The sequence below is a fragment of the Monodelphis domestica genome, chromosome 4 (genome assembly GCF_027887165.1).
Source record: "Monodelphis domestica isolate mMonDom1 chromosome 4, mMonDom1.pri, whole genome shotgun sequence".
Taxonomy (NCBI): Eukaryota; Metazoa; Chordata; class Mammalia; order Didelphimorphia; family Didelphidae; genus Monodelphis; species Monodelphis domestica.
In genome coordinates, this window is record NC_077230.1 from 219,498,293 (window position 1) to 219,511,878 (window position 13,586).

Consider the following 13,586-nt stretch of genomic DNA (forward strand, 5'->3'; position numbering starts at 1 on the left):
CAAACTGATGGAAAATGGAACAGATGTACCTACATCTCTATAAAGTATTTTCACCATCAATGCATTTGGATTTGAATACTATAATCCCAAATATGTCTGAAATGAGAAAACAAAGTCAGGAAGAAAAGTACCTGGACAAAATCCCACCAAACTCACCATGGAAATTCATGATAGAAGCAACATAATTTCAAAAAAATTGAAGGATCACTTTACTAGATATGTCAATGAGGGTGACCAAGAGAATGGCAAAAATCACGGTAATTTTAATATTAAAAAAGACAACTGAGAGAATATTAGTAACCACTAAATTATGTTACTTTCTCAGTTTTGTTAAAAATGAGATCTTTATTATTATATTTTATACAGTATACGTAGCTAGGATATCTGATAAAAACTTCAGAAGGTCCAGGCAGGCTTTTATCAAACCATTTTCTACAGCAGACCTTTCTTTACCTTTACCAGCACATAATTAATGCAATGTCTTTAGAGTAAGGATTATAATCATTCTTTGTATTTGTATCTCCAGCACCAACACTGTGCCTAGTAGGCACTTCACAAATGCTTATGGATTGCCTGAAAGGTGCCAGAATTTTATTTTTGTGATTACTGCCTTTGTAATTAGAATTTTGTACCCCAGGAACCCCACTTTCATCTTTATGTCCTTGCATTTTGGAGATAAGGATTCTGGAACCTTCCCCTTATGCTCTCTTCTCCTGCTTTTGTGGTTTGGTAAACTTGTCTTTACTCAGGCTATACTTTTCCTTGACTTCAAGTGATTATTATTGGATATTAATTTTAATCTTATACATAAACCTCTTTTCCTCCCCCACAACTCTTATTTTGTTGATAACCATTTGTTGATTGTTGATCATTGTTGATAACCAATGATAACCATTTTTTATTCCCCCTCACCTCAAATCCTAACCTATTTTATTATGTAGAGCAAAACACTACATTAATGGTTTTCCTGCCTATATTAGATTTCAAGTCTATATTATATATTAGTCTATATTGTTAAGAAGATGAATATACGTATGCTTGCTGGGGGTGGGGGTGGGGGTGCTAGGTGACTCAGTTGATTGAGAGCCAGGACCAGAGACAGGAGGTCTTGGGTTCAAATTTGACCTCAAACACTTCCTACCTGTGTGACCCTTGGCAAGACACTTAAACCCTCTTGACTAGCCCTTACCACCCTTCTCCCTTAGAACCAATACACAATATTTATTCTAAGACAAAAGGTAAGGGTTTAAAAAAAAAAAGAACGTATGCTTGCCAAAAGTGTTCACCATTATCCTGGCAGCAGTCCTGAGCAAGCTGATTCTAGAAATGGCAAGGCAGTCCAGAGGTGCTGATTTATATTTTATATTGTGCCAATTGCTATAGATACAATGATAATGATTTCAAAGTATTTAACAGTCTATCATATCACACTTCTAGTTAAGATACTGATTGATACTAATTGCATGTTATTCTTTAAAATGCTTACACATAAAATTTCATTTTATTCTAGTATTAACTATGTTAGGCATGGAAAGTATCTCATTTTGCAGATTAGGAAACTCATGCTCAGAAGAATGAAAAGATTTGCTCAAGAACACATGGCTATTAAGTGGCAGCATCAGTCTTGGAATTAACCCAACTAAATTTCAGTAGTAAGGTCCTAAATTTAAGATTAAAAACAAAAACAAAATTGCAGAAATTTAAGATAAGGGAACTTTGACTTGATAATATAATAAAAACAACAACAACAAAAAACAAATACCTTAGAGCTAATAGTTGACTTTTAGCTGAATATAAGGAAAAAAGGGTCAAATTTACAATCCATGTAAATACAATTTTAGGTGGCAATTAGAAGAATGGCCATATCAAGGAAATTAATAATCCCACCACAGTATTCTACTACAGATTATAGATGCTGTCTGATTACTATATTTTGTCTAGTTTGGGATATCACACTTTAAAAACAACAAACTATGGCATCCAAGATGAGAAATTTTTAAATTGCCACATAAGGAATCATTGAGAGAACTGGAGAGTTTTACTCTGAAAGATATCCAAATTAAAAATATAGATATGTATTTCTAAAAATATCTGGAGAAGAGTTAAAATGGAAGAAGTAGATCTCTTTTATTTTGATTTTCAGATCTCAGTGAGGATCAACAGGTATAAGTCATTTGGAAGGCTACTCTGGTTTCAATACAAAGAAGTTCCTAATAATTAGAGGTGGCCAGTAACCAAAAAGTAACAAATAATATATTGTTATTAGAAATGTAATACAAACTGGATAATGTTTTTAGGAATACTATAGATAGTATTCGGTTCTTATTCTAAGAGAAAAGCTGAATTAGATTACTTCTAATGTACCTTCTAAGATTTAATAATGATGATGTTAAAATCTCAAAATAATTTTGCAATAACCATTTTACTTAAAACTATTCTGAAGAACAAAGAAAAGTAAACTTTCATATAAAAATTTCCAAGAAATTCAGTAGTCTTTCAGTGGTGTCTTAATCTTCATGACCCCAGTTGGGTTTTTTTTCTTAGCAAAGATACTGAAGTGGTTTGCCATTTCCTTCTCTAGCTCACAGATGAGGAAACTGATGCAAACTGGGTTAAATGATTTGCCTAGAGTCATACTTCTAGTAAATGTCTCAGGCCATATTTGAACTCAGGTTTTTCTGACTCTGTGCCTGGTGCTTTATGAACTGTGCCCAATGAAGTCAAAATCTCAAAGTACTTTGGTAATAATTATTTTACAAAAGTTAACAAAGCAAACATTCACATAAGACATTCAAAAAAACTTAGTTGTAGGTTGTTCTAATTACTCTTTAGAGCTAGCCCAAACTGAAAAAAAAAAATCATAAACAAAATGGGAAAAAATAAATATCTATAGTCACATATACCTTAGGCTAAAAAGAATGTTGAAAACCTGAGAACTGTCCTAAGTGATATTTTTACTACACTGAAAGCAGCACAAAACTGCTGATCTTATGTTAACATGGAAGAAAAAGACCATTTGAGAAATAAGACTACAAGAAGCAAATGATGGGAGCTGTATTTGAAGTAGATGATGCCAAGATTAATTTTTAATTGCTGAAGAATAAATTATTTTAAAGTGATCATTAGTAAATTTCCTCCCTGATATCAAGTAAATTTGGGGGTTAAGCTTTAACAACTTTCCTTTGGGGGAAGGAGGGAAATGGATCTATAGTGCATTAAACCTCACTACTTCAAATTGAGAGGAATATCAACCTGAATTTAAAGAAGTTTGAATTGTACTGTATTTTAACAAGGAAGTTTTTCATTATATTCTAATATCTATCTCTGTCTAACTTTTAGTAGATGACATTAAAGAAAAGTTTAAATTTCTAAGTACATGAAAAGAATTCCTGAAAGGTTGTTGTGAAAGTCTTATTTTTATCAAGATGGTTAAACACTGACTTTTGTTTATAATAAATTTTTTCCCTTATATCTTTAGACTAATGTTCATATTACCTATGGCAAACATGTTTCCCCACTGACTTTTTTTAAGGGGAGAGAAACTTTTTTTCAGTGTTATTGAACTTTATTCCTTTTACAATAAATCATATTTTAAATATCAAATATTTCTCAGATAACTGACTTACCTAAACGGCAAATTCTAGATCACTTCTCATAAAAACAAGAACACTTACTTTTAACCAAAATGATCTATTAATTCAGTGCAAAAGTTATACAAACAGAATTTTAAAAATATATAATAAGATGAAATGCAGAGAAGTAGATGCATGTATGGTTCACATGTGTGGTAATCTCTGTTTAACAAAAAACCTACAGGCTAAGATTGCTTTCTAATAAATGCAACTGAAAATTGAAAATGGCTAACCTTTATATGTCACTTTGAGGAATTAAAATGGTTCTCCTCACATTTCTGAAAGAGACAGTGTTAGTAGGTCCATTTTTACAGATGAAGAAACTGAGGCTCAGAGAGGTTAAATGACTTGTCAACTGTTATGTATCTGAAAATGTTTGAACAAAGACTAAAACCCAAGGCTACTGATTCCAAATACAGTTTCAAATAACCTTTATGCCTTAAAAGATACAACAGAAGTTAATGGCTTGGAACACAGCAAAACCATTTTCCCCTGAGTTTAGGAGAATGGAGAAAAGGTAACATTTTGAGAGAGGGGGAAAAAAGGAAAGGAAATGTTTGACTGTTCAATTTCTAGTCCTGAGCGGAAGGAAGGTAAAAAAGGGAGGTTCTATTATTTGTGAAAAGGAAAATAGAAATTGTATCTCCCAATTTGTAACCTGATGATTAGATCTCACAGGCTTTTGGGAGAAAAAAACCATTTGTAAAACAAAATCTATAAACAAAACCTTGTAATAACGCTCAAGATAGAGATTCTCTTATCTCCACCATAAAATTTAACATTGTTAAAAATCTGGTGATCAAAAAAAAAATATATATATATATACACTATGATGAAATGCAGAGAAGTAGACACATGTATGATTCATATTATTACTATCTCCTCTCTTCAACAAAAATTCCACTATAGGCTAAAATATTCTTCTGTAAATATATCCTTCTGCAAATATATCATGTAATTTGTGGGTAATTTTGTGCTTCCAGGACAACATCTAGCAGCATTAAAGTAGCATTCAGAAAAATGGATCCATCACTTACTAATGACGAAAACTCCATTCCATACTGCACACCTTAATATGCGGTAGAAGTGGTTCAGCAGAAATACTGTTATTAGTAAAATTCTTCCCAACAGTAACGACCAAATGGTAACTTTGTTTTTTGAGAATTTTTGGAGAACACCATAGTTTAGTTTAGCTATAAAAATGTGACATCAGTTTTGCAAACAGAGCTAAAAAACAAGGTGGGCAAACCGTCGCTGCCTTCGCCTCTGAGCCCAGTCCCCACAGAAGCCAGGAAGCCAAGGAGTTCCGCGAAATAGCAGCGGCAACCACAGCCTGGGATCATCATGGGAGAGGACACAGTCTCGAGGGTCCCCCAACCCCCGCCCCCCCCCCCCCCCAGCAGGGCGCGGGAGGGAAAAGAAGGTAAACCAGCGGGAAAAGATGCTCAATAAAGTTTAGTCCACTCTCGAGCCTCAAAGCGCCACCACAGCTGCACAAAATCCTGTCCCCAGAGGAAGGAAATCTCAACGGCCCCGTTCCTGCCTCGCGCCCAGCCTCTCATGCGCGCGTGCAAGCGCCGGCCGGACAAGCCTTCCTCCCGCGCGCCGGGAGCGCTCATTGGCCCTCCCGGAGGCACGTTGCCTCTCGGCGGCAGCTCGTCCCCTCCCCCTCCCCCCTTGGCCTGTAGTCCCCAACACCGGGCAAAGTGGAGCGAAACCTCAGCCTGGCCTTGGACCCCAGCCCCTGGACCCTTCCCGTCACTTTCTGCGGGGTCCAGGGGCGGGGGAGGGGGCGACTCCGCAGCCTCGCGAGGGGCTGCCTCGAGGCCTTGAATTGGTCACCGCAGGGATGGAAAAATATTCTTTTCCTCGGAGGCCGGGTGGGCGCTGGCGGGGTCCGTGGGCTTCGAGGTCGTGGTTTCGGCGGGAAAGCAGAGCTCACAGCTCAAGGCCCCCAGCCTACGATGGGCGTCGTCGTCATCGTCTAGTCTCAGTCACCGTTCCTGTCTTCGTCCCGAGGCACATGGCCTGGGCCGCCGCCCATACCCAGAAACATTCGGCCCTATCCAGAGGCCGACTCCAAGCCACCCTCATTCCTCGCCCCGCGTCGGGCCCTCGTTGCCGAGCCCGGCTCCCCAGCTCTCCAGGCTTTCCTGGGCGCCCCGACGACTGGCCCGCGGAGGCGTTGGAGGCCGTAACCCGTACTCCTAAGGGCGAAGTGGGGAGCCTTTCTTTGGGGAGCTGCTAATCCAGCCTGTGCCCCCACCAACCCCAAAACAGATCCCCGAATTCCCGCACTCGAGAGAAGGGAGAAGGCGGCCCGGCCTGCCCGCCCCCGGACCCCGCCCCCTCTTACTCACCGCTCCCGAATCCGTCTCCATCTTCCCTGGGCTCCCTTCGAGAAAAAAAAAGTTTAAAAGTGTAAAAAAAAAACAACCCAGAAAGACCGGACCTCGAAACGTCCTTCAAATAAATGAAGCTGAACCACGTTTCCCGACGAGAGGCACTTTCTTGTCCCCCCCCCCACCCCCGCCCCGCTCGCGGCTGTAGCTGCAGAGGCGGCGGCTCCGATGCGGGGGCGTGAACCTGCCACACACGGGAACAAGCTCCAAGTCTCCTCTCGCTGCCCGGAGAGGTGGTGCGGGCGGGCCCTTTAACCGAGGGAGGGGGCACTGCGGGTGGCTCCTGGGACCTCTTCGTGGTGCGGTGCTACGCGGCGGGCGCGGGCGGGCGGTTTTTGCCCTGCCCGGGCAAGGGCGGATTACCAGTAATCTGAAGAGGGGCTGGTGGAAGGGAGAGAGAACGGAGTGAATTCTTCTGGGAGGGGAGGGAGGGTTGAGGAGGGGGTTGCGAAAAAGAGGGAGAGAGTCGGGGTTTAAAGATGAGGTGAGACAGTATGTGTAAAGCACTTGGCAAACTAAAGCTCTCTATAAGTGCTTGTCATTACTATTCTCTCTCTTTCTTTTACTATTTATTACTACGGGGTGGCTAAAACTGGGAGGTTAGGGGGATCGGGGGGGGGGGGGTCAAGGGCATCTAGCGGAGGTCCGTAGCCGCTAACTTCATACTCGTTTTAAAGGAGCTGGAAGCAAAGAGAGCTGTAAGGAGACATTGACTCTGCCTGTGACTTCATTCTCTTTTCTTTCTCCCCTTTTTAGAGATTTAAAAAAGATTTTTTCTTTGTAGTTCATGAGTTTACAAACGTTGCTTTTTCAATATCTCAAGACTTTTTTTTAAAGGGACAAAAGAGCAATCGGGGAGAGAATGGTGGATTGAAGTTATTAGAGACTTTTTACCCTTCCCAACGAAGTGGGGATTCCTGAGACTCCATAGATAGCCCCCACCTCAACCCCACCCCGTACCCGTTGTCGCTGTCACTCATCCCTGGGAAGGAGAGCAGAGGGCAGGCTCTGGGAACAGAAGAACACTGCTCACTCCGAGACGTTGCTTAGGATCCACTCGGAAGAAAAGTGTGGGGCCACTCACCTTTGGTCTCGAGGAGAATCCCGAGGCGAACACTTTAGCAGGAGGGTTATTGCAAATTCCGCTTCCTAGAAAGGACGGTCTCCAGGCTTCTTGGCCTCTGGCCTTCTGGGTTCCAGTCTCTAAGCTGCTTGGGCTAGGTCCTGACACATTCCTTCTCCTCACTACTATACTCTGGTATCAGTTCACCATAACTCTGCTGATCCTAGCCTGGCTTAGACACAAACCTCCAGGAATAGTATCCCCTATTAATCTGTTTCCTATGATAAGCCTTATTCCACATTTTAGGAGAGATTTTTTTCCCATAGGAAACCCTAATTCCAGGTCTCATTGGAAAGGAAAACTTTAGTTTGTTCAGGAGGAAGTGTGCAGCTCACACTTGAAGACAATTAAAAAAAATTTAGGAATCAAGAAGCAGCAGCTTTTAAGAGGAAGGGGAATAGATAAAAATGTTTTATATAAGTAATTCTTCATTGCCTTGTCAAATAACCTACTACTATGAAGGATTTTACTTTTAAGGCAGAGGATGAAAAGAAAAACCATGAAATTGCCTTTATTAATTTTAAAGCATTCAAAGGTGATCTTATGTACTACAAATATAGTGGGAAGCATGCTTTTTATTTATTTTTTTTAAACCCTTACCCTTCAGTCTTAGAATCAATACTGTGTACTGGTTCCAATGGAGAGGAGTGGTAGGGACTAGGCAATGGGGGTTAAGTGACTTGCCCAGGGTCCCACAGCAAGTTTCTGAGGCTAGATTTGAACCCTGGACCTTCCATCTTTAGGTCTGACTCAATTTATTGAACCACCCAGTTGCCCCCACTTTTTATCTTTCTGACGCATTACATCTTTTCTAGATTTTCCTATGCTATTTAAACTAAACATTTCTTGTTTTATTCTCATGAAAAACATTATCCTTTTGAAAGGCATATTCTAGAGTTGAGTTATGTTTCAGACTTCCAGTAACTCTACTGCACTTTCAATTGTTTATCCAGGAGTGGTAATGGACTTGTATTGAACTACCCAAATTTTATGTATTCACAAACCACTTTCACCTAAGAGATTTAGTACCAGGTAAAGAACAGAGGAAAATTATCTGGTAGGGGGATGAAGCATATCACATGACCTTATTAGAGATGCATTATATGCAATAGAATTCATCATAAGTTTTAGCTTAAATTCTTATCATTCACTCCTATATACCCTTCATTCCAATTCCCTCAACCTTTTACTGAAAAAATTACTGAACAACCTGAACAATTCCAATTCCTTTGACCTTTATGTCTATCACACTCCTTTAGATATCTATTTTAGCTTTCTTAAAATAAACCCTAAATTGCTTATGAGGCCAAGCATTTCCCACCTACTGCCATTAATTTCTGAAATGCTAGGGCAAAATAAAACCAAAGAGGACAGTTAATTCCATAGGAACGGTATTAAAAATGAGTGATCATGGTTGAAATATAATAGTTTTATGACTACGGTAGGATTTTAGTATACTATAGAGGGGATGAAAGAGAGAGAGCATGGGTAGTAATTAGAGAGCTAGCTTTAGAATAGGGATGAATTGGGTTCAGGCTGCATTTCTGATACTTGCTGGATCACTTAAAGCACCTAACTTCTCGATGCCCCCAGTAGCTCTAAAACTATAAATTGCTATTATGCATCAGTGAGGGAATTTCTTTACAGGATATTCCTACAACAATGTGATTAATTACAGGTCCAGCTCCCCCCTCAAAAACAACAAATTCAGAAATGACCTTGATTGGGGTAACCTACTTAATTCAGTACCTGTGTTCAACTCTGATCTGTTTTCATCCTGTTTCTTTCTTGTCTAAAAGCCTCCAGTGGCACCATATTAACTAGAGAATAAAGGCCAGACTCAATGGCATGGAATTCAAGACTTGTGAATGATTTTCCGACTCTGCCTTAGCTTAACAACTTCACCTCCTACCATTCCCAAACAGAGTTTAGATTGCTGGTCAAGAGACCTGAATTTGCCCATGTTCTACCCCTAATTTACTTTGGGTTCCTGGACAAGTCACTTTGCTTGTATGGACCTCAGTTAATCACGCTCTAAGCTTCATTTTCAGCTCCAAATCCCTCTAAAGTTAATATCATAATTTAACCTTTATGGGTCTCAATTTCTTCTATATCTGCCTCAAGTTTCTTCAACTATAACCTCATAGGGTAGCATGAGAAAATATTTGTAAAGCACTTAACATAGTGCCTGGCATGGAGTAAGTATTTAAATTCTTGTATCCTTCCCTTTTCAATATACTCCCACTGTCTCTTATAATATTCTTTGTATAGTCCATCAGTTATTATTTAACTTTTTATGTGTGCGAGTTCCTTTTGAACAGTCTGGCTTATTTTTATTTTCCAATATCTCGGACAATTCTATGTATATAAATATTTGTTGAATGAATGATTCATTTTAGCTATATGAGTATTTGTTCCTAATCATTCACTTATAACCTTAAGTATTAATGGAGGGTTTTTTTCCCCCTCTTGGGTAAGTAATGGACTTGTAACTTTGTTAGTATAAGGATTTCCCAGATAAGAAAACTCCATCTATCAATGCAGCAGCAACTGCCCTGCAATTTATAGCCTTGGAAAGTTATTAGAGGGGCACTGAGTTGAATTACTTGTCCAAGGTCACACCTCCAGTATGTGTCAAAGGTGTCAAAAATATCTTGTCTGAAGCCGGGATTCTCTATTCCTTCAAGCTCCTGTGTTCCCTGCCTTTCTAATAATATCCTTACTTTATTATACCAACATTCTATCAGAAACTTAAAACAAAAACAAAAAACAAAAAAAATGTACTTCTACAGAATCTCTTCCAGGTTTGCAAAGCACTTTACAAACTTTGGGAAGATCTGAGTTCAAATTCTATCTCAGACACTCATTCCCTGTGTAACTTTTATTAAGTCCCTTAATACCTATTTGCCTCAGTTTCTCATCTATAATGTTGACACATTGGAGGAGGAAATGACAAACTACTCCACCATCTTTGCCAAGAAAATCCCATGGACAAGTCCCTGAAGTCATGAAGAGTCCCACACAACTGAACAACACAAGAAGTTGAGCCTTATTCAAGGTTGGTGATTAAGATAGTCTCTTGGTCTCTTAGGTGCCTTCAAGGAATGACCTCACATCCTTCTTCCATGGAGCTTTCTAGGACTGTTCTGGTGTATCATAATTATTCTATTATCTCCAGATATCAATTCAGTTCAGAAGAATTCAGCTCAACTTCTATTGCATTTGTTTAGTCTCATTCTTTTTGAAATTAAATGTTATTAATCAAATGTAATTAATCTAATCTAATCAATCAACTGTTTCTGTGTCAAGATTGCTGAAATGACTCAGATAGTAAGTAGCAGACCTGTGATATGAACTTGGGTTTTCTGACTTCAAATACTATAGTCTTTCCTTTGGATTTTTCCATTACCATAAAAACTCAAAATAAATTTAAGCAAAAACTCAAATTGCTTTTCTCTCTTACACTAAAAAGTTAATTAAAGACATGCTTATGTTGCAAGGAAACTCAAACTATAGGAATTTTACCAAATTCTTAAATGTATTAAAATAATAACTTCATAAAATAATAAACCTAAAAGGAACTTTGAGCTAATTTATTCCATTACTGTCCACTTAGATAACATTGCACCTAAACTATCTCAAATAGCTGGGCATTTATCTGAGATTAAAGAGCTAAAAAGAATTTGTTTCTGTAGAATAATCATTTTTCTAGCCAACTGGAATTTCCTCATTTTCTTTCCTTAGAGAAGAAAGATAGCAATTGACTATCATCCCCTCTATCAAGGGTTAAAAAAAAAAACCCAAGAGGCCCCAGGATGGCTCAACTGCACAATCAACTACAAATATATTTAGGGCTTTCAGTCTTGGCCTTGACATAATGTCACAAAAAATTATTAAAAGCACCAAGTGTCTCAAGATCTCTGAGGCAGATGAAGGCTGTTTATAGAGGCTAAATTGATAACACAGGAAATTATACCAAGGTTGCCATTTGTCAACAATATATGATAAGGTTTAAATCTTGGTCTTTTAGCAATGTTTTGCCTTTTTTTGACATAGACAAACCATATCTGTCTCCCAATCTCCAGTCACATATTTCCAGTTGCCTATCTCTCTATTTGGAGATTAATAGGCAGGGATGTTCTGGATCACCTCTGGCCCAATTGTTAAATTTTTAGTGTTTATTGTGCTTTAGGAAGTGTTGAGAAAATGTCAATAATGCATATTAAACTTAAAAGTATGTCATACATCTAATTTTTTTTTCAAAGAACTGGCTTTTAAACATTTCCCAGCATATTACTGCTTAGGAATCTCAAACTCAATATTTCTAAAACTAAAGCCTTTGTTTAGAATGTTTCCTATTCTTGAAGTGTTCTCCCTCCTCATTCAAAAAGTCTTTCTTCATTTCAGTGGTTGTTAGTATCTCTACCAAAATCATTTTGTATTTATTTCATATGTATTTTATATTTACTTATATGTATGTTATTTTTCTTCCATAAAATATAAGTTCCTCCCCTTGAAGATTTATAAGGATTTATTCAGGTTTATAGGAAAGTTCATGGCAAAGTACTAGGCACTTAGCAGGTACTTAATAAATGGTTGTTTTATTGATTTAAATAATGCACTTTAAGTGTTTATCATCCAGACTTCTTTCCCCCTTGGCAAAGAATTCTAGTTTCTTTAGCCTAATTAGCCTTATTCTTTTCATCCTCTATCAAGAGAATTGGTTTGATATGTGGAAGGACATTTGAATGGGAATCAGGAGATCTGTGATTTTTGGTATATCTCTTAAACTCTTTGGGCCACAGAAAGAGTGATGTGGACTGAAATGATCTTTATGTTCTATTGAGTTCTCTCTGATTTTTCCATTCTTTTCTCTGTATTTCTATTTCTTCTCTCTATAGAACAGATCTGGATATGATGTTTTAGCAAAGATTTGACTGGTATTGAAAATAATGAGAAAATATATTCACAGAATCTTATAATCAGAAGAAATTTTAAGGATCTCAGCACTCAAATAAACTTCCTCTATAGTGTCTCCAACAGATTGCTCAGTAGTGTGAGATTATAACTTCAAAAGGATTTTACAGGAAAAAGTTATTTAATCTATGTGTGGGTAAATCATAACTTTTTTTAAACCCTTACCTTCCATCTTGGAGTCAATACTGTGTATTGGCTCCAAGGCAGAAGAGTGGTAAGGGCTAGGCAATGGGAGTTAAATGACTTGCCCAGGGTCACACAGCTGGGAAGTGTCTGAGGCCACATTTGAACCTAGGACCTCCTGTCTCTAGACCTGACTCTCAATCCATTGAGCCACCGAGCTGCCCCCTAAGTCATAACTTTTGAAAGCTGTTTTTGAGTGCTTATACAGCTATCAGTAGCTACATAAAATAATCTTCCAAATCAATAGTAATTTTAAAAATGCAAATTAATTCTGATATTCAACTTTAAGCCTAACAGATTACTAAAATTGATGAGAAATAAAAATGATAAATGTTAGAGAAGTTGCAGGAAAATAAGCACAAGAATACACCATTGGTAGAGTTGTTAATTGTTATAATCATTCTAGAAAGCAATTTGGACCTATGCCTCCAAAGATACAAAATTGCACATACCTTTTGATTCAATGATTCTACTACTAGGCCTATGCCCCAAAAATATCAAAGAAAGAGAAAACGGAGTCTTGTGTGCAAAAAATATTTATAACAGTTCTTTCTAGCATTTATCAAAGTGCCTGGCACAGAATAGGCACTTAATAAATATTATTTATTGATTGATTTTTGCAGTGGCAAAGAACTGGAAACTATCGGAGTATCCATCATATGGAGGACAGGACTGAATAAATTATGATATATGAATATAATGGAATATTGTTTTATCATAGGAAATAATAGTTAGGACAGTTTGAGAGAAGCCTGGAAGGACTTTTACGAGCTGATGCATTGTGAAATGAACATAACCAGAAGAACAATTTACACTTTAACAACAATATTGTAAAAACAAATAACTTTGAAAGGCTTAAGAATTCTGAGTAAGTCAATAATCAACCATGATTCCAGAGAACCAATGATGAAAAGTGCTACCCATATCCAGATAGAAAGATGATGGACTAAACAGGCAGACATGAGACACATGGTGTTGGATACGGTCATTGTGAGATTTTGTTTTGTTTGCTATTCTTGTTAATCATAAAGCATTTGTTTGTCTTTTTTCTTTTCCATTGGAGGATAAGGGTGGGTTAACTAAGGTAAGAAGATGCTATCAAGCTGAGGAGAGTAACAAACAATTGAAAACTCTTAGAGTTCCATCTGTTCTACAGGGGAAGATACTAGAGAGAATAATAAGAGACTAAAATCTCATCTGTAGTAAGCATAGAAAGCAGGATAACTTGTAGGGTAATCTGCCTCAATTACATGTATTTATGCCAAGATC

General features: G+C 38.0%; 1 protein-coding gene across 5 annotated transcripts in view; it reads right to left on the minus strand.

The window, feature by feature from the left end:
* The window catches only part of BOLL (boule homolog, RNA binding protein), a 79,938-nt gene extending 73,608 nt beyond the window's left edge, over positions 1 to 6,330 (minus strand). For 2 of the 5 annotated variants that reach the window (XR_001630071.2, XR_467793.3), the window contains exon 1: positions 5,993 to 6,325. Coding sequence is in view for 3 of the 5 variants with exons in the window: in XM_007494567.3 (XP_007494629.1) it covers positions 5,993 to 6,013 (21 nt within the window). In the remaining 2 variants the exon portion in view is untranslated. Of the gene's footprint in view, positions 1 to 4,669; positions 4,994 to 5,992 lie in introns of those variants that run through there. The other 3 variants (XM_007494567.3, XM_007494568.3, XM_007494569.3) reach the window with 3 other exon arrangements.
* Positions 6,331 to 13,586: the final 7,256 nt, after the last annotated feature.